This window comes from Ranitomeya imitator, chromosome 2 (genome assembly GCF_032444005.1).
Source record: "Ranitomeya imitator isolate aRanImi1 chromosome 2, aRanImi1.pri, whole genome shotgun sequence".
Lineage (NCBI taxonomy): Eukaryota > Metazoa > Chordata > Amphibia > Anura > Dendrobatidae > Ranitomeya > Ranitomeya imitator.
In genome coordinates, this window is record NC_091283.1 from 822,388,472 (window position 1) to 822,415,532 (window position 27,061).

General features: G+C 43.7%; 2 protein-coding genes across 3 annotated transcripts in view; one reads left to right on the forward strand and one right to left on the reverse strand.

The window, feature by feature from the left end:
• BCCIP (BRCA2 and CDKN1A interacting protein) overlaps nucleotides 1-3,866 on the reverse strand; it is a 52,341-nt gene extending 48,475 nt beyond the window's left edge. Inside the window, exons 1-2 of one of the 2 annotated variants that reach the window (XM_069753956.1) lie at nucleotides 3,649-3,856; nucleotides 2,602-2,676 (exon numbers count right to left, since the gene is read on the reverse strand). In XM_069753956.1, coding sequence (XP_069610057.1) covers nucleotides 2,602-2,676; nucleotides 3,649-3,813 — 240 coding nt within the window. In that variant the 5' untranslated portion in view covers nucleotides 3,814-3,856. Of the gene's footprint in view, nucleotides 1-2,601; nucleotides 2,677-3,648 lie in introns of both variants that reach the window. The other variant, XM_069753955.1, reaches the window with a different exon arrangement.
• A 100-nt stretch (nucleotides 3,867-3,966) lies between these two features.
• UROS (uroporphyrinogen III synthase) overlaps nucleotides 3,967-27,061 on the forward strand; it is a 38,487-nt gene continuing 15,392 nt past the window's right edge. The window contains exons 1-5 of the mRNA XM_069753959.1: nucleotides 3,967-4,113; nucleotides 9,984-10,061; nucleotides 11,104-11,187; nucleotides 13,326-13,416; nucleotides 21,703-21,777. Coding sequence (XP_069610060.1) covers nucleotides 4,072-4,113; nucleotides 9,984-10,061; nucleotides 11,104-11,187; nucleotides 13,326-13,416; nucleotides 21,703-21,777 — 370 coding nt within the window. The 5' untranslated portion in view covers nucleotides 3,967-4,071. The remainder of the gene's footprint in view (nucleotides 4,114-9,983; nucleotides 10,062-11,103; nucleotides 11,188-13,325; nucleotides 13,417-21,702; nucleotides 21,778-27,061) is intronic.

Consider the following 27,061-nt stretch of genomic DNA (forward strand, 5'->3'; position numbering starts at 1 on the left):
GCGCGGATGACGTATTAGTGTGCGCGCTGCCCTCTGCCTGAACAGATACTGCGGAGAGACGGGACGCTGAGGAGCAGCGACGAGGTGAGTATGTCTTTTTTTTTTTTAGTGCAGCAGCAGCATTACATGTGGCACAATGCTATATGGAGCATTATATGGGGCCACAACTGCATGGAGCATTATATGGGGCCACAACTGCATGGAGCATTATATGGGGCCACAACTGCATGGAGCATTATATGGGGCCACAACTGCATGGAGCATCATATGGGGCCACAACTGCATGGAGCATTATATGGGGCCACAACTGCATGGAGCATTATATGGGGCCACAACTGCATGGAGCATTATATGGGGCCACAACTGCATGGAGCATTATATGGGGCATCTATGGGGCCATAAAGAACTGCATGGAGCATTATATGGGGCCACAACTGCATGGAGCATTATATGGGGCCACAACTGCATGGAGCATTATATGGGGCCACAACTGCATGGAGCATTATATGGGGCCACAACTGCATGGAGCATTATATGGGGCCACAACTGCATGGAGCATTATATGGGGCATCTATGGGGCCATAAAGAACTGCATGGAGCATTATATGGGGCATCTATGGGGCCATAAAGAACTGCATGGAGCATTCTATGGGGCCATAAAGAACTGCATGGAGCATTATATGGGGTATCTATGGGGCCATAAAGAACTGCATGGAGCATTATATGGGGCATCTATGGAGCCATAAAGAACTGTATGGAGCACTGTATGCGGCATCTATGGGGCCATAAAGAACTGCATGGAGCATTATATGGGGCATCTATGGGGCCATAAAGAACTGCATGGAGCACTGTATGCGGCATCTATGGGGCCATAAAGAACTGCATGGAGCATTATATGGGGCATCTATGGAGCCATAAAGAACTGCATGGAGCACTGTATGCGGCATCTATGGGGCCATAAAGAACTGCATGGAGCATTATATGGGGTATCTATGGGGCCATAAAGAACTGCATGGAGCATTATATGGGGCATCTATGGAGCCATAAAGAACTGTATGGAGCACTGTATGCGGCATCTATGGGGCCATAAAGAACTGCATGGAGCATTATATGGGGCATCTATGGGGCCATAAAGAACTGCATGGAGCACTGTATGCGGCATCTATGGGGCCATAAAGAACTGCATGGAGCATTATATGGGGCATCTATGGAGCCATAAAGAACTGCATGGAGCACTGTATGCGGCATCTATGGGGCCATAAAGAACTGCATGGAGCATTATATGGGGCATCTATGGGGCCATAAAGAACTGCATGGAGCACTGTATGCGGCATCTATGGGGCCATAAAGAACTGCATGGAGCATTATATGGGGCATCTATGGAGCCATAAAGAACTGCATGGAGCACTGTATGCGGCATCTATGGGGCCATAAAGAACTGCATGGAGCATTATATGGGGTATCTATGGGGCCATAAAGAACTGCATGGAGCATTATATGGGGCATCTATGGAGCCATAAAGAACTGTATGGAGCACTGTATGCGGCATCTATGGGGCCATAAAGAACTGCATGGAGCATTATATGGGGCATCTATGGGGCCATAAAGAACTGCATGGAGCACTGTATGCGGCATCTATGGGGCCATAAAGAACTGCATGGAGCATTATATGGGGCATCTATGGAGCCATAAAGAACTGCATGGAGCACTGTATGCGGCATCTATGGGGCCATAAAGAACTGCATGGAGCATTATATGGGGCATCTATGGGGCCATAAAGAACTGCATGGAGCACTGTATGCGGCATCTATGGGGCCATAAAGAACAGCATGGAGCATTATATGGGGCATCTATGGGGCCATAAAGAACTGCATGGAGCACTGTATGCGGCATCTATGGGGCCATAAAGAACAGCATGGAGCATTATATGGGGCATCTATGGAGCCATAAAGAACTGCATGGAGCACTGTATGCGGCATCTATGGGGCCATAAAGAACTGCATGGAGCATTATATGGGGCATCTATGGGGCCATAAAGAACTGCATGGAGCACTGTATGCGGCATCTATGGGGCCATAAAGAACTGCATGGAGCATTATATGGGGCCTATTTTGTATGGAGCATCTTATGGGCCCATCATGAACTTTATGGAGCATTATATGGGGCTCCTGATTCAATATGGATATTCAAAAACACTTAACCTACTGATGTCTCAATTAATTTTACTTTTATTGGTATCTATTTTTAACATTTACCCGTAGCTGCTGCATTTTCCACCCTAGGCTTATACTCGAGTCAATAAGTTTTCCCAGTTTTTTGTGGCAAAATTAGGGGGGGGGTCGGCTTATACTCGAGTATATACAGGTAGTTTTCCTATATCGATAAAAAGAGCACATTTTTGTGGGACCACCTCTTTGCTGCCCAGGAAGAGGTCTCCTGCAGGTGTCTGCTCATTGAGACCAGGGCTGTGGAGTCGGTAAGCCAAACCTCCAACTCCGACTTTACAGCCCTGATTGAGACCTATCACTACTACCCCCATCATTGCACAACTCGCATTTTCCGTGACATTTCTTTAAAGCAGAAGCGATTCCAAGCTCTTACCTGCTTCAGGAGTTTCTTGATACCATCGTGGTCGCCATCAGAAATAGTATGGGCTTCAAATTCCACATTCACCTCCTAGAAACAAGTAGACGCACAAGTCATATAAATAGATATTTAGAAATACAGATATATATTTTTTTGCTTTGCACAAGAAAGTTGTAGATGTCACGTAAAGCTACAAGTGCGCAGCTCTCTCCATTTTTTCCCCCTAGAAATGAATGAGCAGGTCTGACCAGGTGGGACTTAAAAAGAACCAGTCAGGTCCCCTTGACCCCAGAACCACAACCGTGTGGGCCTGATAACATTACTTACAAGCACCACGACATCGCAAGCGCCATACTTACCCTCTAGTCCATTTCGCTCCTCTGAAGCCGGGTGTACGCGTCTCAGGGTCAGAGAGGTGCACTGCGCATGATCGGAAGTGCAGACAGCCTCTCTGAAGTCAGGACACATAAACCCGGTTTTAGAGAATCAATGATGAGCGGGGAAGAAGCACCACGCATGCGCGAAGTATGGTGCTTGCAATGTAGCCTGCGCTTGTAAGTAATGTTATCAGGCCCACAAGGGCGCAATAACATGCTTAGTGGCTTGACTAGTCTGGGGATACTAACGCACTTAAAGTATGTCACCTAATGAGTTAACTTCTCTTCAGTCTGAGTGGCGCTACCAGAGTTTTCCTTGGGGGGCGTGTACTTCTCCCTGTATGACGCTGACCAATCATAAGCAAGCAACAACACTCAGAGGGGAAGAAAACCACGCCCCCACCGAAGCTTTGAGCAGCAGAATTCTCAGTGTGTGAGATGTAATGATACAGCTCTGATCTCTGGATTTAACCTATGACATCCTGGCAACGCCCAGGGCACCCCTTAGAAACACACAGGGAGCCCCCCTAGCAACGCCCAGGGAGCCCCCCTAGCAACGCCCTGGGCGCCATTGACAGATGAGAGCTGACTGGTTGCTATGGACAATGTAGGATCAGCACCAGTGGGACTTCCATTTCCACAGTGGGCAGTATAAGAACAGTCACAAGCCCCTCCGCCCCCTCACCTCATGCAGCTCCTCATCTTCCTCGGATTCCTCGTCCTCGATGTCGTCAGACTCGTCCTCGTCGTCTTCTCCCTCCATGTCCTCCTCCAGGTCCTCCTCCTCCTCTTCGTTGTCCTGTCTCCGCTGCTGTGAGGCCACAGCTCTCCGCTTAGCGCTGGACGCCATGCTGCTCCGTCTTCCTGCAGGCCCGGCGTGCTCGGAGCGGAAGTAAACAGGAAGTTCACCGGATTGTACCATTCATCATCGGGGGGGTGTGCGAATCGTTATTTCTCACCTTATCGGCTACACTATTGTGTGCTATTATTTGTGACTGAGTGCAATAGCGATCTTGTAGAGAACCATCGTCTGGGTGGATACAAAAAGGCATTTATTTCTGGATTTACTCTGGACTTCTCTGGTGTATGAGGCAGACACCCCTTATTCATGGCGCAGATGGACTGTCCCACAGGCAGCGGAGAGGAGGCGGTGAGTGCGAGCTCCTGTCAGTATCCTCTCACCCTCACGTTACCCGGTCACCCTGTCAGTGTTAACAATGGTTTTTTCCCCAATATTCTACACTTTTTTTGCTCCCTGCTTATAACCCTCGTGCAGGTTTCGGCACATTTTCAGCCTTTCTTCAGGCCTTTAGTCATTTCCAGCACTTCTTAGGGGTTCATACCCCTCCTCCGTGGTCCTTCCTATTTCAGGCCCATCTGGGGGGCTGGTGCCCCATTTTAGTGCGGAGGTGGGGGGGCTGGGGTCCCTGCTGGCCGGTCTGTGGGGTCGGTGCGCTTTTTCGGCTGTTTGGAGGCTAGTGCCCTTTTTTGGGGCCCGTCTGTGTGTGGGGGGGCTGGTTACTTTTTTGGGGCATATCAGTGGGGGCCGGTGCCCTTTTTTGGGTCCGTCTGCTGGTTTGTGGGGCTTGTTGTATTTTTAGGGGCCCATTTGTGGAGGGGGGGTTGCTGGTGCTTCCGCCTGCGGGGGCAGGAGGGGTCAGTGCACTTTTTGGGCTCGTCTTCGGGAGTGAGGGGGTCTGGCGCTTCTTTTGGGCCCATCTGCGAGAGTGAGAGGTGTTGTTACCCCGTTTGGGTCTCTGCGGGGGTGGGAGGTGTTGGTGTCTGTTTTGGGCCCATCTGCGTAAGTGACGGGTGGTGCCCCTTTTTAGATCCTGAATTGAGATTCTGTGCCTCATTTTTAGCCAGTTTGCAAGGGTTTGTGACCTTGTTGTGCCAATCTTTGGGGTGAGAAATTCATGCTTTTTTATTTTTTTTTTAGCCTGTCTGGGGAGGGGTTTTAGCCATTTTCAGAGCCCATCCACAGGGTTAGTACCAGGGCCGGACTGCAACTGATATTCAGCCCTGGCATTTGAAGTTACACAGGCCCACTTGTCACATGGTGACTGTATAATATCTTTGTACACTTGTAGGCAGCGCCGGTTTTAGGCAAAGTGGGGCCCTAGGCAAAGTTTAAAATGGGGCCCCAAATGCTAACATATTGCACATCACACAGAAGCATTTCGGTTGTATTTACAAGCGCTGAGTTCAGGCCGCTAAATGAGTTTGATCGACAATACTGAAGTTGTTCAACACTTGCTTCCTGGCCTCTTTCCACCAGCTGAGGAATAATGATGGGACAGAACAATCACTAATAGATCACCATACAGTATCGTGTTATCAGCAGCATATCTACAGTTTACACCAGCGATGTGCTGCTGAGAACAAGGATTTTTGTTCATGCAAAAACAATCTGAATATGCAGCATTTTACTTGTTTAGTAAAATACACCCCATAGTCCTCCATGTATTATAATGTGCACCACAGTCCTCCATATAGCATAATACACTCCTCATAGTGCTCCATAAAGTATAATGCCCCGCCATAGTCATCCATGTAGTACAATTCACTTCCCATAGTATAATGCACCCCATAGTTCTTCATACAGTATAACATTCCCCATAGTCCTCAATACAGTATAATGCAGCCCACATATAGTATAATGCATCCACCACCCTACAGAATATAATGCAGCCACCACCCTACAGAATATAATGCAGCCACCCCATAGAGTATGATGCAATCACCCCTCAAAGAATATAAATATAATACAGCCCCCCATAGAATATAATACAGCCCACCTCCCCATAATATATAATGTAGCCCCCATAGAATATAATCTAGCCCCCCATAGTATATAACACAGCCTCCCCCATAGAATATAATATACCCCCACAATAGTATAAAACACAGCCACATAGTATATAACACGGCCTTTCCATAGAATATAATATACCCCCCATAGTATATAGCAAAGCCCACATAGTATATAGCACAACCCGCATAGCAGATAACACAGGCCACGTAGTAGTATACAGCACAGCCCACACAGTAGTATACAGCACAGCCCACGTAGTAGTATACAGCACAGCCCATGTAGTAGTATACAGCACAGCCTACGTAGCAGTATACAGCACAGCCCACGTAGCAGTATACAGCACAGCCCACACAGTAGTATACAGCACAGCCCACACAGTAGTATACAGCACAGCCCACACAGTAGTATACAGCACAGCCTACGTAGCAGTATACAGCACAGCCCACGTAGCAGTATACAGCACAGCCAACGTAGCAGTATACAGCACAGCCCACGTAGCAGTATACAGCACAGCCCACGTAGTAGTATACAGCACAGCACACGTAGAAGTATACAGTACAGCCCACATAGTAGTATACAGCACAGCCCACGTAGCAGTATACAGCACAGCCAACGTAGCAGTATACAGCACAGCCCACGTAGCAGTATACAGCACAGCCCACGTAGTAGTATACAGCACAGCACACGTAGAAGTATACAGTACAGCCCACATAGTAGTATACAGCACAGCCCACGTAGCAGTATACAGCACAGCCCACGTAGCAGTATACAGCACAGCCCACGTAGCAGTATACAGCACAGCCCACGTAGCAGTATACAGCACAGCCCACGTAGCAGTATACAGCACAGCCCACGTAGCAGTATACAGCACAGCCCACGTAGCAGTATACAGCACAGCCCACGTAGCAGTATACAGCACAGCCCACGTAGCAGTATACAGCACAGCCCACGTAGCAGTATATAGCACAGCCCACACAGTAGTATATAGCACAGCCCACACGGTAGTATATAGCACAGCCCACACGGTAGTATATAGCACAGCCCACACGGTAGTATATAGCACAGCCCACACGGTAGTATATAGCACAGCCCACACGGTAGTATATAGCACAGCCCACACGGTAGTATATAGCACAGCCCACACGGTAGTATATAGCACAGCCCACACGGTAGTATATAGCACAGCCCACACGGTAGTATATAGCACAGCCCACACGGTAGTATATAGCACAGCCCACACGGTAGTATATAGCACAGCCCACACGGTAGTATATAGCACAGCCCACACGGTAGTATATAGCACAGCCCACACGGTAGTATATAGCACAGCCCACATGGTAGTATACAGCACAGCCCACATGGTAGTATACAGCACAGCCCACATGGTAGTATACAGCACAGCCCACATGGTAGTATACAGCACAGCCCACATGGTAGTATACAGCACAGCCCACATGGTAGTATATAGCACAGCCCACATAGTAGTATACAGCACAGCCCACATCTCTCCCTCTCCTCACCTCTCCTCGTGCCCGCGTTGCTCCCTGCTCCTGTCTCGGCGGCTGCCGCTGCACTGCCTTGCACACAGTGAGTGCGCGCACCCGCAGTGTCAGAGGCAGAGCGGGGAATGATGGGAGAGGGAGCTTCAGCAGACACCATCATTGCATTCAACTGTACCGGTGTCATAGACGCCAGTATAGTTGAATGTGGCGGCGCTGGTGGGGGGGGGTTGACTCGGCACGATGTCCAGTCCGGCCATGGTTAGTACCCCTCTTTGGACCCATCTGTTTATTTCCACAGTCTGAGGGGACATGACAGGGTCTGTGTGCAGCCCCCATGTGCTCATATGTAAATACTGCCATTATTTTCTATCCTCACTATTCTCATTACAAAGTGAATGAACTAAAGAGAAATTTAAATCGCATCAATATTTGACGACCTCCCTTAGTCTTCATTATTTTTTTTTTAAAAATACCCTTGAATACAGTTTTTGGAGGAACATCTTGGAGAACTGACCCCAGATCTTCTGTGTGGAGTCTTCTGTCTCTTCATGTAATCCAACATAGACTGCCTCAATGTTGCCTATTTCTTGGTGTCCTTAATGCTGAGAAATCCAGGCTGAGAAATCCAGGCAGATACTTATCCATCATGTTAAACCATCAGGTAGGCGTCTGATTGGCTCCAAATTTATTCTGCAGCAGAACAATGACCCCAAACATCCAGCCAATGTCAGGAAGAATGAGGAGTCCTGGAGGTCATGATTCGGCCACCATAAAGCCCTGATCTCACATCATCCAGTTTGTCTGGGATCACATGTAGTGACACAATGATCCGCACAAGAAGATCTGTGGTCAGTTCTCCAAGATGTTTGGAACAACCTCCTGCTGAGTTCTTCATAAACTGTGTGCAAGTGAACCTCAAAGGGCAGTCACCGAATATTTATGTGATTTTAGATTTCTATTTTCTTCATTCACTTTGAATTTGATAATAAATAAACTATTAACATTTATACTTTTGAAAGTTTCTTACTCTCCAGCACTTTTCCATATCTGCCTAAAAACTTTGCACACTCTTGTATGTCACGGCATAGGAATACAGTGGCCAACGATTTCTATAGGTGTTGCAAAAAAAAAGGGAAGTGCTTGATATAAGTAAGAAAGAAAAATGGCATCAGCCTTTGGTGATGCCTATTACATATTTCTGGGACAGCAGATCTCATTATTGTCACAAACTGGATTACAATGACTGATAACATCTCTATACACAGTAGATAACACCGGATCCAACATTCACAATAGGTGATGTCACAGCTCACCTCCTCCTCCTGTACAATGACTGATAACACCTCTATATACAGTAGATAACACAGGATCCATCATTCACAATAGGTGATGTCACAGCTCACCTCCTCCTCCTGTATAATGACTGATAACACCTCTATATACAGTAGATAACACAGGATCCACCATTCACAATAGGTGATGTCACAGCTCACCTCCTCCTTCTGTACAATGACTGATAACACCTCTATATACAGCAGATAATACAGGATCCACCATTCACAATAGGTGATGTCACAGCTCACCTCCTCCTCCTGTACAATGACTGATCACACCTCTATATACAGTAGATAACACAGTATCCATCATTCACAATAGGTGATGTCACAGCTCACCTCCTCCTCCTGTATAATGACTGATAACACCTCTATATACAGTAGATAACACAGGATCCACCATTCACAATAGGTGATGTCACAGCTCACCTCCTCCTTCTGTACAATGACTGATAACACCTCTATATACAGCAGATAATACAGGATCCACCATTCACAATAGGTGATGTCACAGCTCACCTCCTCCTCCTGTACAATGACTGATCACACCTCTATATACAGTAGATAACACAGGATCCATCATTCACAATAGGTGATGTCACAGCTCACCTCCTCCTTCTGTACAATGACTGATAACACCTCTATATACAGTAGATAACACAGGATCCACCATTCACAATAGGTGATGTCACAGCTCACCTCCTCCTTCTGTACAATGACTGATAACACCTCTATATACAGCAGATAATACAGGATCCACCATTCACAATAGGTGATGTCACAGCTCACCTCCTCCTCCTGTACAATGACTGATCACACCTCTATATACAGGAGATCACACAGGATCCACCATTCACAATAGACAATGTCACAGCTCACCTCCTCCACAGCCCTGCACAACGACCTCTGCAGAAATCACGGAGCATGCTCACAACAATCTCCTATAGAAATGAATAGGTTGTCTTCTCCCCTTTGTCCACATAAATACATTTTCTAATCGTACAGACCCGCACAATAAAGTTGACAGGTCAGCCGCCAATACACTTGTATAAATGGAAGAATTAATTTTAAAAAATTGATATGGCTCTTGGAAGACAGAAGAAAAAAAAGGAAAAATGTCAAAGCGGTTGACAAAATGAGCGGCTCTGCAGAATTAGTAATATTGTGCGTCTGTATATTTTCCTACACGTTTCTTGTATCAGCGGGGAGCAGCATGGGGTGCGTTATCAGCGGGCAGTGGCCTCTCCTCAGTTTTTTCCTTACTCATCATAGCTGTCTATATCTCTGCCGTTTGTTGGTTTGTAAAGCCACAGACCCTTCTTTCCAGCACAAGGCGCAGACCCTGATACCATCACTTTGTATTTTTCAGAACTCATCCTTCATAATGAAAATTTTGCTACTAAAGGACCCAAAAAGTGGTGACGAAGCCTCAGATCCCTATGTAAAGGTGAGCAACTTTTTTTTTACAGTTTTTCAAACACTTTTTGCACAGATAATAACTTTTCTTGCCAGGAACATTGATCCTACGAGGGTACATCACAGGCGTAGGGGGTCCACCTTTTATGTGCCAGAATTGAGCCCTCCTTGTGAAACTGGACTGCCAGTCATCTGAATGGCGGATCAAAATCAGCAATGCAAGTCTATGGGTCCGTGACAAAATCTGACCGCACTCAGATGACATCCAAGTGCAGTTCGATTTTTCACAGACAATAAGAAGGTGGAGAATTTATTTTTTATTTTTCCACCTATGAGAAAATGGTATGGCACTCGTACCACACTCTGATCAGAACAATCAGCCATTTTGATAATTTTTTTAGTATAATATAGCAAAATGATGTGTCTTTGTCACGCTATTTGTGGCAAAAACCTTCCTCCCCCAATGCCGTCATAGAACATCCTAAAAAAACGCTCATTTTGCAATGGTTTATGCACCAAAACCTCACCAAAAAATTGACAGGACGTGTGCGCTCTTGGAACCTTTTTCCTGTTCAATTGAAACATTTTTGCAAGTGGATGTAAAGCGTTTACCAATGTAATTTTTTTTTTTTTTTTTAGTCAAAATTTGTGGCAAAAAAGCATCAAAGAACTCCATACCCGCAGGGTATCGTGTCGCCATACTCTTTGCTTTGTCACTGACTGACGTCTATATTTCATAGGATGGTTTCGCAGATCATTGAGCTTTATCAGGGACATCACTTTCACAGGGGCTTTTCTCGTGGTTCTGCACCAAGAAGTGCTCATTTGGCAAATTTTGGTTATCTGGACCCCATTTTGTTCAAATTTGGAGTATTGAGGGGGAAAGAGCAAGAGAGGACCTGGAGCACGGCGATCCAAGAGGATGGACCGCATATGCGCCAATCTTATAGGGCTCCATGACTATTTCCTTCTGGTTCCTCCTCTGTTCTGCGCTGGTCGGGAAAATGCAGTGTGAATTAGTTCCACCAACATCCTGCAATTCATAAATGATCTCGCTTTGTTTTCTTTCCTAGGAGTTGTCCTCACACGGATATCAGACAACACTAATCCCCGTGTTATCCTTTACATTTGTGTCCCTGGAGCAACTCTCCGACAAGGTATAATCTCACTTTATTCTATTACCGTGCCTAATCCAGCTTTCCCTTGTCATTAGGTTTCGGTTGGTGGATGAAGTCCCCCGTAATCTAATATTTACTGCAACATGAGCCCCACAAAGGGCCAATGTAACGTCTCCCCCACCAGCCAAACATCCCCGGCACATTGGGCAGCATGGCAGGTTGAATGAAGCACTATATTTTTCATCATTAGATGAACACAACTGCTATTACAGCCCCTGCAATGGATGTCACCCAGCTTTTCCAGACACCTGAATGGCCACTCTGCCTACTTTGCAGTTTGGAATGTATAGATTGTATAATAAGGAGTATTTACTATTCAGAAGTCTGGGAAAGCTGGATGTCAGCTACTAAAGTTCTCCACTGCAATCTCTAAATAATGTCAACCATCTTTCTATAACTCCTGAATGGCAACTTTGTATTAGTAATGAATTAGATCGTATATATTGATGCCTTTTGTGGCAAATTTGACATTTTAAGAGTCTGGAAAAGCTAAATGTCAACCACCAAAGTCAATGGTTACAATCCCTGAAGCGCTGTCATTCATCTTTCCTAGACTCCTGAACAGTGAATCATCCTTTCTTGCTATTTACTAAGGCACATCTGACAATCGGGAGTCTGGAAAAGCTGGATGTCAACCATTAAAGGTCTCTATTGCAGTCCCACAAATGCTGTTACTCCTCTTTATAAGATTCCTGAATGGCAGATCAGCTTATTTAGTGGTAAAGCCTCACTGGGAAGTAGATTTATAACTCAGGAGGTTGAGTAAAATGGATGTCAACTGCTGTCATTCACCTTTCCCACACTCCTGAACAGCAAATCTGTGTTATAGTAATGCATCATTGGCTAGTGTATTGATGTGTGATAAGGTTGATTTGACATCCAGGAGTCTAGAAAAGCTGGATGTTATCCACTAAAGGTCTCATCACAATCCTTCAGGTACCGTGATTCGTGTTTCCAAGATTCTTGAATGTAAAATGTTGTTGTTGTTTTAGTAATACACCCCTAGGTAATAGATTTGCCTTGCAGAAATCTGATAAAGCTGGATATCAACCTCTAACATTCTCCATTACAATCCCACAACTACTGTTATTAAGCTTTCCCAGATTCCTGAATGGTAAATTTGCCTATTTCGTGGTAATCAGTAATTCATCCATGCTGATATATAATAAGGCAAATATGACTTCTAGGAGTCTCGAAAAGCTGGATGACAACCCTAAAAGTTTTCCATTTCAATCACACATGTGCTGTCATTCATCTTTCCCAGATTTCTGAGTAGCAAATGTGCTTATTTTGTAGTAATTCATCCCTGGGTAGTAGATTTCACACTCGGGAATCTGGGAAAGCTGGATGTTAACAACAAAAAGTTTTCCATTACAATCTTACATATGCTCTCGTCCATCTTTTCCAGACTCCTGATGGGTAAATCTGTCTATATCTGTAGTAATGCTTCCCTGGGTAGCATAATACTGTAGAATAAGGCAGTTTGACATTTGGTAGTCTGGGAAAGCTGAGTGGCAACCGCTATAGATCTCTAATACTAAAGGGAGGATTTAGCGACTGCAGCAGTGGAAGTTTAGTATTCCTTGATGACAGTTTTGCTCGTAACTAGAAGACCCCTTTAGTTTATTTTTTACTAAGTGGTTGTCCAGAATGATAAAAACATGTCTTTCTTTCAAAAACAGCGCCACACTTGCCAACAGGTTGTGAGCTGAATAGCCTCCCCATTCACGTCATTGGATCTGAGTTGCGATACCAAACACAACCCAGGCGAGACATCGCTTCATGGAAAAAGCTGCCATGTTTTTTCTCTAATGGCTGAGGAAAAACGTAATAAATAAAAAAACATTAAACCAGTGCATTTCATTTTACACTCAAAATAATTGATTATATACCGTAATCAATAATTATTAATGCACAATTAAAAATCATGGCACCTTCCCTGTAAGATGGATCCTATTCTAGTAACTTTGATTATATATATATATATATATATACATACATATATATATATATATATATATATATATATATATATATATATATATACATACATATATATATATAAGGCTGAAATTGTGCTTTATTCTTTTTTTCCCTTTTCTATATTTTATTGTAAGATCACTCATCCTGAAAATTATGCTGGTCTCATTTTCACCAGTCCAAGGGCGGTGGAAGCTGTGAAATTATGTCTGGAAAATAATAAAGATGGTGAGTCCTGAGAATACTCAGCTGTTTACATAAGAGACTACATTAATGTGGTGTATGTATTAGGATCTGTCAGGTGCTCATTCATTTCGTCCACGATACAGGAATTCCTGATGACCAAACTAGTTCTTATTCATAAATTCGGACCTCACACTGCATTCGTTGTAGTGCAGATACATGACAGCGCGGCAAACACTGCCTCTGATCAGCGATAAAATCATTACCGTCGGCGAGAGTGCCGCAGTTCCCATGCAGTGAAATGACAGCGTGAGCCGGCAGCAGTGATCAGAGGTAAAAAGTTTACCTTCAGTCACTGGCGTCGGCTGATGGGACTACTATTTCCATCAGCATATGCCTGCTACCGCTAATAACAGCGAGAGCAGGCAGCGGCTAATGGGACTATTCATCAGCCGGCACCTGCACTATAAATAAATAATTAAAAAAAAAAAAACACAGCGTAGGTTCCCCTGTATATTTGATAACCAGCCAGGCAAAACTGACAGCTGCTGACTTCAACCTTCAGCTGTCAGCTTTAGCAAGGCTGGTTATCAAGAATAGAGGGGTCCCCACGCCTTTTTAAAAAAAAATTATTTAAATAAATTTTAAAAATGGCGTGGCGTCCCCCACTTGCCTACTTTGGACACATCATGGAATGGAGCAACCACTGGAGGAAGACATCATGGTCAGAAGTATAGAAGGAACAAGACAAAGAGGAAGACCAGCAACTCAATGGCTTGATACTATTAAAATAAAAGTTGGCAGCAAAGGCACCACTATCTGTGCCAACTCAAATTTTTGCTATATATATATTGAGAAACAGGATGTGATACTGTCAAAATCTACATATACAGTTATGCTCAAAAGTTTACATACCCCGGCAAAATTTTTGCTTTATTGGCCTTTATTCAGAGAATATGAATGAGAACACCAAAACTTTTTCTCCATTCATGGTTAGTGGTCGGGTGAAGTCATTTATTGTCAAACTACTGTGTTTTCTCTTTGTAAATCATAATGACAACTCAAAACATCCAAATGACCCTGATCAAAAGTTCACATACCTTGGTGATTTTGGCCTGATAACATGCACAGAAGTTGACACAAATGGGTTTGAATGTCTACTAAAGGAAGCATCCTCACCTGTGACCTGTTTGCTTGTAATCAGTGTGTGCATAAAAGCTGAGTGAGTTTCTGGGATCCAGACAGACTCTTGCATCTTTCATCCAGCCACTGACGTTTCTGGATTGTGAGTCATGGGGAAAAACAGGAAAGGGATACGATAAGATATCCAAGGAATTGATAATGCCAGTCAGCAGCGTTCAAGCTGTGATTAACAAATGGAAAATCGGGGGCTCTGCAAAAACAAAACCACGGTCAGGTAGACCAACAAAAATGTTGCCCACAACTGCCACGAAAATTGTTCGTGATGCAAAGAAAAGCCCACAAATAACATCAGTTGAAATACAGGACTCTCTGAAAACTAGTGGTGTGGCTGTTTTAAGATGCACAATAAGGAGGCACTTGAAGAAAAATGGGCTGCATGGTTGAGTCGCCAGAAGAAAGACATTACTGCGCAAATGCCACAAAGAATCTCCCCTACAATACGCAAAACTGCACAGAGACAAGCCTCAAAACTTCTGGAAAAAGGTAATTTGGAGTGATGAGACCAAAATTGAACTTTTTGGCTACAACCATAAACGTTACATTTGGAGAGATGTTGTGAATTCTGCTCTTGGGTTCCCTCCAGTGGTTGTTGGTGGGAATGCAGTTGTCTCTGACTCGCAGTCCTGGCCAGGTGTATCGGATAATTGCAATTCTGACTGGGTTATTTAGGTGTGCAGGATCCTTTAGCCCTTACTAGTTGTCAATGTTCTATTGGAAGTATTGGTTCTCTGCCTGGCCTCTCCTGCCTGCTGCCATTTCAGCAAAAGATAAGTGTCTGATTCTTTTTCTTAGGCTCACAGGCTGTGTGTCTATTTTCTGTGCTGTTCTTAGTTTCTATTTTGTTCCAGCTTAGACTGTCCTGTTGTTTTCTCAGTCTGGTTGGATTCGCTGGAGTCGCAGATATACTCTCCACATCTTTAGTTAGGTGGTGGAGTTTTTGTATTTTTCTGCTGTGGATATTTTGTAGTTTTTGTGCTGACCGCTTAGTATCCTGTACTATACTTTCCTATCTAGGTAGAAGTGGCCTCCTTTGCTAATCCTGTTTTCCGCCTGCGTGTGTCTTTTCCTCCTCACCTTCATTATTTGTGGGGGGCTGCCTATCCTTTGGGGGTCTACTCTGAGGCAAGTCAGTTTTCCTATTTTCTATCTTTAGGGATATTTAGTCCTCCGGCTGTGTCGAGGTGTCTAGGTCTGGTTAGGCACACCCCACAGCTACTTCTAGTGTCTGTGATAAGATCAGGGTTTGCGGTCAGTATAGTTACCACTACTCCAGCGAAGGGTTTTTTCATGCTGTTCCAAGGCCGCCTGATCATAACAGAGAGAGGTCAACAAAGCCTGCGATGAAAGGAACACCATTCCAAATGTAAAGCACAGAGGTGGATCACTGATGTTTTAGGGATGTTTGAGCTACAAAGGCACAGGAAACTTGGTCAAAGTTGAAGGAAAGATGAATGCAGCACGTTATCAGCAAATACTGGAGGCAAATTAGCACTCATCAGCCCGGAAGCTGCACATGGGATGTACTTGCTCCAATATAATAATGATCCAAAACACAAGGCCAAGTCGACCTGTCATTGGCTACAGCAGAACAAAGTGAAGGTTCTGGAGTGGCCATCTCAGTCTCCTGACCTCAATATCTTTGAGCCACTCTGGGGAGATCTCAAACACGCAGTTCATGCTAGACAGCCCAGGAATTTACAGGAACTGGAGGCTTTTTGCCAAGAAGAGTGGGCAGCTTTACCATCTGAGAAAATAAAGAACCTCATCCACAACTACCACAAAAGACTTCAAGCTGTCATTGATGTTAGAGGGGGCAATACACGGTATAAAGAAATGGGGTATGTGAACTTTTGATCAGGGTCATTTGGATGTTTTGGGTTGTCATTATGAATTAAAAAGAGAAAACACAGTAGTTTGACAATAAATGGCTTCAACCAACCACTAACCATGAGTGGAGAAAAAGTTTTGGTGTTATCATTCATATTCTCTGAAAAAAGGCCAAGAAAGTAACAATTCTGCTGGGGTATGAAAACTTTTGAGCACAACTGTAGTTTTCTTTTAGTCGAAGGCAAAGACCCAGTACTATCTGAGCGTAACAAGTTTATAGAGAGGAAAAGGAACCGGTGATGTGTAATACAGAGAAGAAAACGTCTCTTTAACTGCGTCTGGAACAGTTGAGCGTCTTCCTCATCTGTCCGTTTCTTGTTCTGCTTCCTCCCTCGGCTGAGGCTTGTTTACATGATCAGCATGGTTTCATCGGGGATTGATGCCATCTGTTTAAATACATGGGGTATGTTTCCAGTAGACAATTACCCTGTTTGTAAATGAAGTCAATCTGAAAACACTCTCTCTGTACTTTTTTTCCTTTTGTATTTCAGTCACTTTAGCTAAGGACCTTTTTTTAATTGAGCGTGTTAATTCGACGTTCTTTAAGTGCCTCCAGCACTTTGCTGGCATCTAATCCCGACGCTTGATAATAGCCGAGTTCCAGAGCTCTCCAAGGAATAAATAAGTTTATCACCCTACAAGACTGTCATTAGTGTGTGTTCCCAAATAATGGATTTTAGAGTTTTTTGTGGGGTTTTTGTACACCCAGAGTCGGAGTACGTTCACACATGACATTTGTGCAGTTTTTTGTTCCACTTTAAATAAGCAGGAACAATGTTAAATACGTTGCACATGTTTTTATGCATTTTTGACTCATTTTGATGCATTTTTCGTAGCGGGTTCCTAAGTGCCGCTATTTCGCTCTTACTCCTCTTGATGCAGTATTCTTAAAAAAAATAAAAAACCCTGGAAAAAAAAGCATGTAAATTTTCCACTATTTTTACTGCAGCTTTTAAGATGATCGTTGATCTAATTGGGTAAAAGACGCAACAAAGCGCTAAAAGAATTCACAAGCTGCATCTTGATGCGCAAGGAAAAAATATGCAACATGGGCTTGAGATTTTTGAAATCTTCGTTTTGCTGCTCCTGTCAAAATACTGTGTTTTTTTCATGCAGGAAGATAGAAAAAAAAAACGCACCAAATGCACTATGTGCGAACAAGTCCTAAAGGATCTTGTGATGTCGTAGATTGATGAATGCTAATCCAAGAAGTCTGGGATTGACACTGAATCTTCAGAGCTTTATACAGCTTAAAGGAGTCATCCTGTAATCAGTGCTTACAGATAAGTGTCTGATCGTTGAAGATCCTACGGAGCACGGAGATAGCCGAGCGTTGTAGTTCGCCATCTTTGTCAGTTCTATAATCTTTGAATAGAGCGGTAAAATATGTAGTCGGATGTCAATCTAGGGAAACCGGAGACCATGAGACCACATCTTGGTGATTATTGGGTGTCACGGTGATCAGACCTCCAGCGATCACCCAATTATTCCCTATCCTGTGGAAGACCAGATCTGGCATGGCATAGCATTACCCGGTTTTAGATAGAAACTGGTTTGACTCGTTTGGCCCCGGACAGTCATCAAGAAAGCCACATCTGGCAAGACCTTCCTCTTCCAAGAGAATAGCATTACATGGATTGGCCATGTCCACCATTTTTAGAACTGTTTTCTCAGGCTTATAGATCATAGAATGTTGTAGTTATAAGGGTCATCCAGGGTCATCGCATCCAACCCCCTGCTCAATGCAGGATTCACCAAACTACCGCAGACAAATGTCTGTCCAGCCTCTGAAGGCTTCCATTGCAGGAGAACTCGCCACCTCTCGTGATTGAATCAATCACTGATTGATCACCCTTAACTGTCAAAAAGTGTCCCGATATCCATATACCTTACCAGGCACAAGACCCTTCATTTCTAACCCCTTTAACTCCTGGAAAACCAACTAAACTTTATAAAGAAATCACCATTAGCTTTCTTGTGTCAGATTTCACGGCAATAAAAAAATCTCGGAGCGGTGCCATAGGCACCATGGCAGTTCAAAATTCTAGAGTTCGCCATGTATCGATGGCGTTACAAGGAGTTGTTCCAAGATTGTAACTTGGATTGATGATTACTTATTGATCGTTGCAAGTGGGCTACCTAATGATCGTTGGGGCACCGCAGAGCCCTATTCTGAGGATCTGTGTGGATCCCGGCGGTCGGATCTCCAAGATATCCCTTGACCGCAAGCAGAGATTCTGAAAACCATGATGTATTCAACCCCAAAGTACAATGAGATCACTTTTATTTGTTATTTCATGATAAAGAAAGTCTGAAAAATCTTTTCATCTGCAGTGTAGCCAAAAGGAGAAGACTAGGAATTGGGTTTAAAGGCTTATTCACAACTTTTGAAAATTTGGGCAAAATTCACAGGATATGATCAAAGTGGCTGATAGATGCAGGTCCCAGCTCTGGGGTGGAATGGTCTGACTATCGGAAGTAGCTAATTTCTGACCCCTTATTTAGATATTGAGCCAAATATCGATAGGAAAAGGGGCAGCTGTTTCGGGATTCTTGTTGTTTCCATGTATAACTTGCACTGGATCTGTGCGTTAAGACAGACCCCATTGACTTTTACTGGGTTCCTGTATTTTTGACAGTGAGAATATGATGACATTCATGTAGTCAAGAATCGTAAAGTCGATGGACTCCTTAACGCCAGTGTGAACAGAGCCTTACCAGATGTGCACAGTGTTCCATATACACTCCACATCCCAAACTACTCCCTCCGTGTTTTACGTCGCCACAATAGATATAACTCCATTGTCCGTAGCCGCGCTGTGCCGTCTATACATGGTGACATTTCCCAGTAATCCCGTCATGTCAATTCCTAATTAAATAAAGATAATAGCATTTTGTTTTCAATTATAATGTCCCACTCCTAGAATTATTGTAAATTAACCTCCTTGGAAATGGTAATATTGCAGTCTCATTTAGGGTTTTAATTAGGCTTTTTTTTTTTTAAGCTGAAAAATTGCTCTCCATGAAATCTTTAATCATTACTAATATGTAGTACAGGGTTATTACAACCTTCTTTTTTTTTTTTGCATAAAATTAGCCGCTGGCATTTATTTGCCCTCTTCATACTTTCTAGTTCCTTGTTATAAAGCCATGCAAGCATAAACTCTACAAATAGGAGACTACATCTTGGGCAATTAAATGAAGCAATAGGAGAATCAAGAAATATGTTAACGTTAACTAGGGACAATAATGGAGCGAAAAGTTGGTGTGGGGGTCTACTGTTGGCCATAAGGAGGTACAAGGGGATCTGTTCATCTGGGAACAGGTCATTTATGGAAAAACCTAAGGCACGGCCACCGAAAATATTAGTCAACCACAATATAATGGCCTACATTGGGAACCACACTGATTGCTACAACGCCCTTGATTCTTCCTTGGCCGGCAGGAGTAAAATGGAGTATCTCCCATGCCCAGGAGGAGCACACTGTAGTTCGCCCTTCTTCGGTCTTCTCCGGCCCCAGCACTACTTCCATGGGAGGTTATATGAAGCGTCAGGCCACGCGTCCCTCCCACCGCTCCATCTTAGTCCATGATACTGTTAAAATTGGTTCCATTTTACTCCCAACCAGTAAAGGAAGAGATGTGCAGAGAACCTCATTCTGTTGATCAGTAAGACCCACACCAATCTAACCGTTCTCGCCTATCCAGGGGATAGGTGATAGTTTGCTCAGGCTGGAATACTCCTTTAAATAGTCCTGTGGTTGAACTCGATAAAAAAAAATTGACCAATGGGTCATGCACCATTGACTTGAAATTGAAATTTCGAGTTTCCATTGTGGTGGTTTAGTCTATCGGTGGCCAGGTTTGAAAATCAAGTCGCCCAACACTAATGCTAGAAGATAACCCAAGCTTGTAGGACTCTAATCCAAGAAGTTCTACTCTACGTTCTCCCAGTTCTATATTGTAGACTTTTCGCATACTCGCCCGTGTTGGTGGCGATGTTGCTAGATATGGTCTTTCATCTAATGTCTCTTTCTAGTCTTTTATTACAGGTGACCCAGAAAAGTTGTTTGTTTTTTACCCATTTCTCATATTTGCGGTACTTTTGAGGATGGTCAATCGACCACCAGTTTGGTCAAAGCTAGAGATGGGACATATTTGTTCCTTTAATTTGTATGTACACCTTCATACAGATTTGTTTAATTGTTCCTTTGTTTCCTAAATGCAACTTTCTAAACAGTTTGCATTACAACTTTTTTTTACCATTGTTTGCGCTTGCAAAGTGTCTAAATCCTCTCTGCTCTCTCTTCTCTGTGTTAGAGATAGCAGCAGGGAGGCGGCAGTACACAAATCTCTGCATCTTGAATCAGGGAGAAAGCATGTGGAGTCTCGGGGAAGGTAGAGAAAACGGTGTAGATAAGATGGAAAGCAAAGCATGTGAAGAAAAAATTAGTCCGTGATTGAAGCTGTGCTAATACATGAGTTGCCTACAGCATCGTGGAATCTCGCTATACTCACTTCCATCCTATATTGAAGAGAGACACTCCCACAAGAGAAGAAAAAATAAACTTGGATGAGACTGAAAACTGCAGATATAAGGGGGTCTGAAATTGAGTGAAGGGGTGAAGATTGCAACTGCAATTTTGATAACTAAAAGTAACCATGTCAAAAGTTTTTTTTGAGTTCTATTTTAAATTATAAAATAGAACAAAATAACAAAAAAAGTAACATAAACCTTACCCATGCTTCTCCTGTGCCAAAGCTTCCTTGTTCCTCTGCCGGTCTTTATTTGCCCAACTCTAGATATTTTTTGCCACCTCGACTTATGACCGTTGCTGACAATCACGGGCTTGAGTGATGGCATGGTGGCATAAAGATGTCACCACTGTGACCAAGCGATTGTTTATAGCGATCACATAGGGTCAATATATCAGAGCCAGGTAGTCAGAGACTGGTGGAGCCACTGTGGACACCTTATTTACCATTGTCAACTGTTGGTGAAAGATTTTAATTGCGCTGCAAAAGTTCCTACATTTATCTCGCTAAATTTCTGCTCATGACCGGATCCATTATATATTTTTTATTTATTTTTGCAGGTTTTATTTTTTTTCATTCCTAAATAGGTTTTCCTAAAATTCCATAAATAACCGTGCAATTACAGTACCCATATATACAGTGTAGTCATAATTGTTCCTCTGCTGCATCATCTCTCATGGATATGTGTTGTTATATTATTTTCAGCTTGGGAACATTCCCTGAGAGAGAAATGGAATTGCAAGTCCATCTACGTGGTGGGGAAAGCCACTGCTGCCCTGGGTAAGTAGTCATGATGGCCCGTATAAATCTCTTAGAATTTCTAGGTACTTAAAATGGCTCTTAGAAATTTCTATGCTGTGTGGAACCTGAATAACTGGGCTCTCTTAGCTTTCGGCCTTTGAACTTTGGACAATTTTTCTAACCACTTAGTAATCTCTTTAAAAAAAATTATCACAATATTGGTTATTAAAATTTATGATTAACGTCAGTGAATAGAAACCTTCATGCTAATGTTTAGAGGTTAATCAATGAAAAAATTAATCCTCATCAGCTGAAATGCGTGGAGGGTACTTTTCAATTCCTCGGCAGCCCCACACATTGAAAACATGGGTCATTACATAGCCACGGACATGCTCATTCCTCCAAAACAACACATATTTTGTATATAGAGCTCCACTGAGTGAACATGGGAAAAAGAATGTACAGTTTCAGGGAGGGCAGAGAAAATCTACAGTCTCAGGGAGGGCAGAGGAAATCTGCAGCTTCAGGGAGAGAAGAGACAATATACAGCCTCAGGGAGGGCAGAGAAAATATACAGCCTCAGGGAGGGCAGAGAAAATATACATCCTCAGGGAGGGCAGAGAAAATCTACAGCCTCAGGGAGGGCAGAGAAAATATACAGCCTCAGGGAGGACAGAGAAAATTTACAGCGTCAGGGAGGGCAGAGAAAATATACAGTCTCAAGGAGGGCAGAGAAAATCTACAGTCTCAGGGAGGGCAGAGAAAATCTACAGTCTCAGGGAGGGCAGAGAAAATCTACAGCCTCAGGGAGAGCAGAGAAAATCTACAGCCTCAGGGAGGGTAGAGAAAATCTACAGTCTCAGGGAGGGCAGAGAAAATCTACAGTCTCAAGGAGGGCAGAGAAAATCTACAGCCTCAGGGAGGGCAGAGAAAATCTACAGCCTCAGGGAGGGCAGAGAAAATCTACAGCCTCAGGAAGATCAGAGAAAATCTGCAGTCTCAGGAAGAGCAGAAAATATGTACAGTCTCAGGGAGGGCAATAAAAACAGGATGTAGATAAGAAAAGGATGAAAGCACACGAAAAGTTAGAAGATAGAAAAAGATAGAAGCTGAGCTAATAGATAGGGGGCTCAGTGGTCAGACTCTCAGTGATAATATTATAGATAGGTAAAACATGTTGTATATAGGACTATCCCTTTAACTTTGATTGAGAAAATAAGAAGTTCTAGTCTCCTTATCCGGCCTTCTTCTCTCTCCTAGAAGAACCATCAGATAATGATCTGCCTTGCGGCCTCTGAGCAGTCTTCTAAATACGTCTCGTTCCCACACATAATTTCATCTCTCCCTTTTTCTTGAATTATTGATCGATGCATCCACTCCATCAATTAAATAAACGCTTCTTACAACAATAAGTAATAATAATAATACTGATGTTTGGAAACATTGTAGGTTGAGATTATTATTATTATTATTATTTTTTTTAATGAGCCCAATGATGGATGTAATCTGTGCGTTGCATAATATTTCAAGCGAAGAGATAAGAATCTCGTATCATTTTACCTGGGTGCTTTCTTGTAAATTAGGAGCGATTTGCTTTTAAATTAGAGGTGATTATTTATTTATTTTTTTTCTGGGGAAAGATTTTTTTAATTTTTCTTCAGTATCTTCTTCTGTCCTTGAACCCTAGCCTGGCGGAGTTAATTTGTTTTCTGACTACACTTCACTCTGGCACGCAGGCTGTTTTATGTTCCTTTTTAAGATGCGCTATAAAGCTGTCACGTCGGCGCTCTTCTTCAGTCATATCCTACTTCTGTGTGTGACTTACAGTGTCGGGGATCTCTACGATGTTCTCTCTTCCAATCCTCAGAGCAATACCCGGGCTGCGAGCCAGTGCTGACATTGCAGAGCGGCCCCGTAATAGACAACACAAGTCACAGTTTAGGAAGGCTGAAGGCTTCTGTACTTCTGACATTTAAACCTTCTCTTGCGCAGCTACTAAGAACACGCAGGCTCGCCGCCAAATTACCGGTCTGATGTTTCTACAGCAACGCTTCTTACTTTGATTTTCTTGTGTATTTTTTTTTTCCAAGTGTATCCAGAATGCCGATGCACATCAAAAATACCGCTGAAGTCAGCAAATCCAAGTCAAGGGCAGAGCAACCCAGTCAGCTACCTAATTGTTTTAACCCCTTAGTGACAGAGCCAATTTGGTACTTAATGACCAGGCCAATTTTTGCAATTCTGACCACTGTCACTTTATGAGGTTATAACTCTGGAACGCTTCAACGGATCCGCTGATTCTGAGATTGTTTTTTCGTGACATATTGTACTTCATGATAGTGGTAACATTTCTTCGATATTACTTGCGATTATTTATGAAAAAAAACGGAAATATGGCGAAAATTTTGCAATTTTCAAACTTTGTATTTTTATGCCCTTAAATCAGAGAGATATGTCACGAAAAATAGTTAATAAATAACATTTCCCACATGTCTACTTTACATCAGCACAATTTTGGAAACAAAATTTTTTTGTGTTAGGGAGTTATAAGGGTTAAAAGTTGACCAGCAATTTCTCATTTTTACAACACCATTTTTTTTTAGGGACCACATCACATTTGAAGTCATTTTGAGGGGTCTATATGATAGAAAATAATGAAGTGTGACACCATTCTAAAAACTACACCCCTCAAGGTTCTCAAAACCACATTCAAGAAGTTTATTAACCCTTTACGTGCTTCACAGGAACTGAAACAATGTGGAAGGAAAAAATGAACATTTAACTTTTTTTTGCAAACATCTTAATTCAGAACCATTTTGTGTAAAAACAGAAATGTAACCATAAATTTTGTTATGCAATTTCTCCTGAATACGCCAATACCCCATATGTGGGGGTAAACCACTGTTTCGGCGCACCGCAGAGCTTGGAAGTGAAGGAGCGCCGTTTTACTTTTTCAATGTAGAATTGGTTGGAATTGAGATTGGACGCCATGTCGCGTTTGGAGAGCCTCTGATGTGCCTAAACAGTGGAAACCCCCCACAAGTGACCCCATTTTGGAAACTAGACCCCCCATGGAACTTATCTAGATGTGTGGTGAGAACCTTGAATGCCCAAGTGCTTCACAGAAGTTTATAATGCAGAGCCGTGAAAAAAAAAAAAAAAATTTTTCCACAAAAAATATTTTTTTTAGCCCCCAAGTTTTTATTTTCACAAGGGTAACAAGAGAAATTGGACCCCAAAAGTTGTTGTCCAATTTGTCCTGAGTATGCTGGTACCCCATATGTGGGGGTAAACCACTGTTTGGGCGCACGGCAGAGCTCGGAAGGAAGGAGCGCCGTTTTGGAATGCAGACTTTGATAGAATGGTCTGTGGGCATTATGTTGCGATTGCACAGCCCCTGATGTACCTAAACTGTAGTAACCCCCCACAAGTGACCCCATTTTGGAAACTAGACCCCCCAAGGAACTTATCTAGATGTGTGGTGAGAACTTTGAATGCCCAAGTGCTTCACAGAAGTTTAGAATGCAGAGTCGTGAAAATAAAAAATATTTTTTTTTTTCACAAAAAAGATATTGTAGCCCCCAAGTTTTTATTTTCACAAGGGTAACAAGAGAAATTGGACCCCAGAAGTTGTTATCCAATTTATCCCGAGTACGCTGATGCCCCATATGTGGGGGTAACCCACTGTTTGGGCGCACGGCAGAGCTCAGAAGGGAGGGAGCACCATTTGACTTTTTGAGCGCAAAATTGGCTGTCGTGTTTGGAGACCCCCTGATGTACCTAAACAGTGGAAACCCCCCAATTCTAGCTCCAACCCTAACCCCAACACACCCCTAACCCTAATCCCAACCTCATCCATAATCCTAATCACTAACCCTAACCATAATCACAACCCTTACCCCAAAACAACCCTAATGTCAACCCTAACCATAACCCTAATCAAAACCCTAAATCCAACACACCCCTAATCCTAATCTCAACCCTAACCTCAAACCTAACCCTAATCCCAATACACCCCTAATCACAACCTTAACCCTAATCCCAAACCTAACCCTAATGCCAACCCTAACCCTAATACCAACCCTAAACCAAACCCTAACCTTAATCCCAGCTCTAACCCTAACTTTAGCCCCAACCCTAGCCCTAACTTTAGCCCCAACCCTAACCCTAGCCCTAAGGCTACTTTCACACTTGCGTCGTTTGGCATTCCGTCGCAATCCGTCGTTTTGGACAAGAAACGGATCCTGCAAATGTGCCCGCAGGATGCGTTTTTTGCCCATAGACTTGTATTGCCGACGGATCGTGACGGATGGCCACACGTCGCGTCCGTCGTGCACTGGATCAGTTGTGTTTTGGCGGAGCGTCGGCACAAAAAAACGTTCAATGAAACGTTTTTTTGTACGTCGCATCCGCCATTTCTGACCGCGCATGCGTGGCCGTAACTCCGCCCCCTCCTCCCCAGGACATAGATTGGGCAGCGGATGCGTTGAAAAACTACAGCTGCTGCCCACGTTGTGCACAATTTTCACAACGTGCGTCGGTATGTCGGGCCGACGCATTGCGACGGCCCCGTACCGACGTAAGTGTGAAAGAAGCCTAACCCTAAATTTAGCCCCAACCCTAACCCTAAATTTAGCCCCAACCCTAACCCTAAATTTAGCCCCAACCCTAGCCCTAACCCTAGCCCTACCCCTGGCCTTCCCCTAACCCTACCCCTAACCCTAACCCTAATTTTAGCCCCAACTGCTGTTCTTTTGCCGGCCGGCAGATGGAGACAGATGGCGGGCGCACTGCGCATGCGCCCGCCATTTTCTTCTGCCGGCGGCCAGGAGGAGCAGCAAGAGGATCCAGGGACACAGGTGAGTATTGTAGGGTCCCCGAATCCCCCTATTTCTCTGTCCTCTGATGTGCGATCACATCAGAGGACAGAGAATTACTTTACTTTTTTTTTTTTTTGCGGTTGCCGGTAAACAGCTAATTACCGGCGATCGCAAAACAGGGGTCAGTAAAACCGACCCCGATCATGCTCTTTGGGGTCTCGGCTACCCCCGGCAGCCGAGACCCCAAAGATTCTCGCGTGGCCGGCCGGCGGGCGCACTACGCATGCGCCCGCCATTTTGAAGATGGCGGCGCCCACCGGGAGACACGAGGAGCATCGGGGGAGATAGGTGAGTATTGGGGGGCCACCTAGGACCCCTTTTCTCTGTCCTCCGATGTGCGATCACATCGGAGGACAGAGAAATTAAAAAGAGATCGCGTTTTTTGTTTTTTTTTGCGATCGCCGGTAAACGGTTAATTACCGGCGATCGCAAATGCGGGGTGG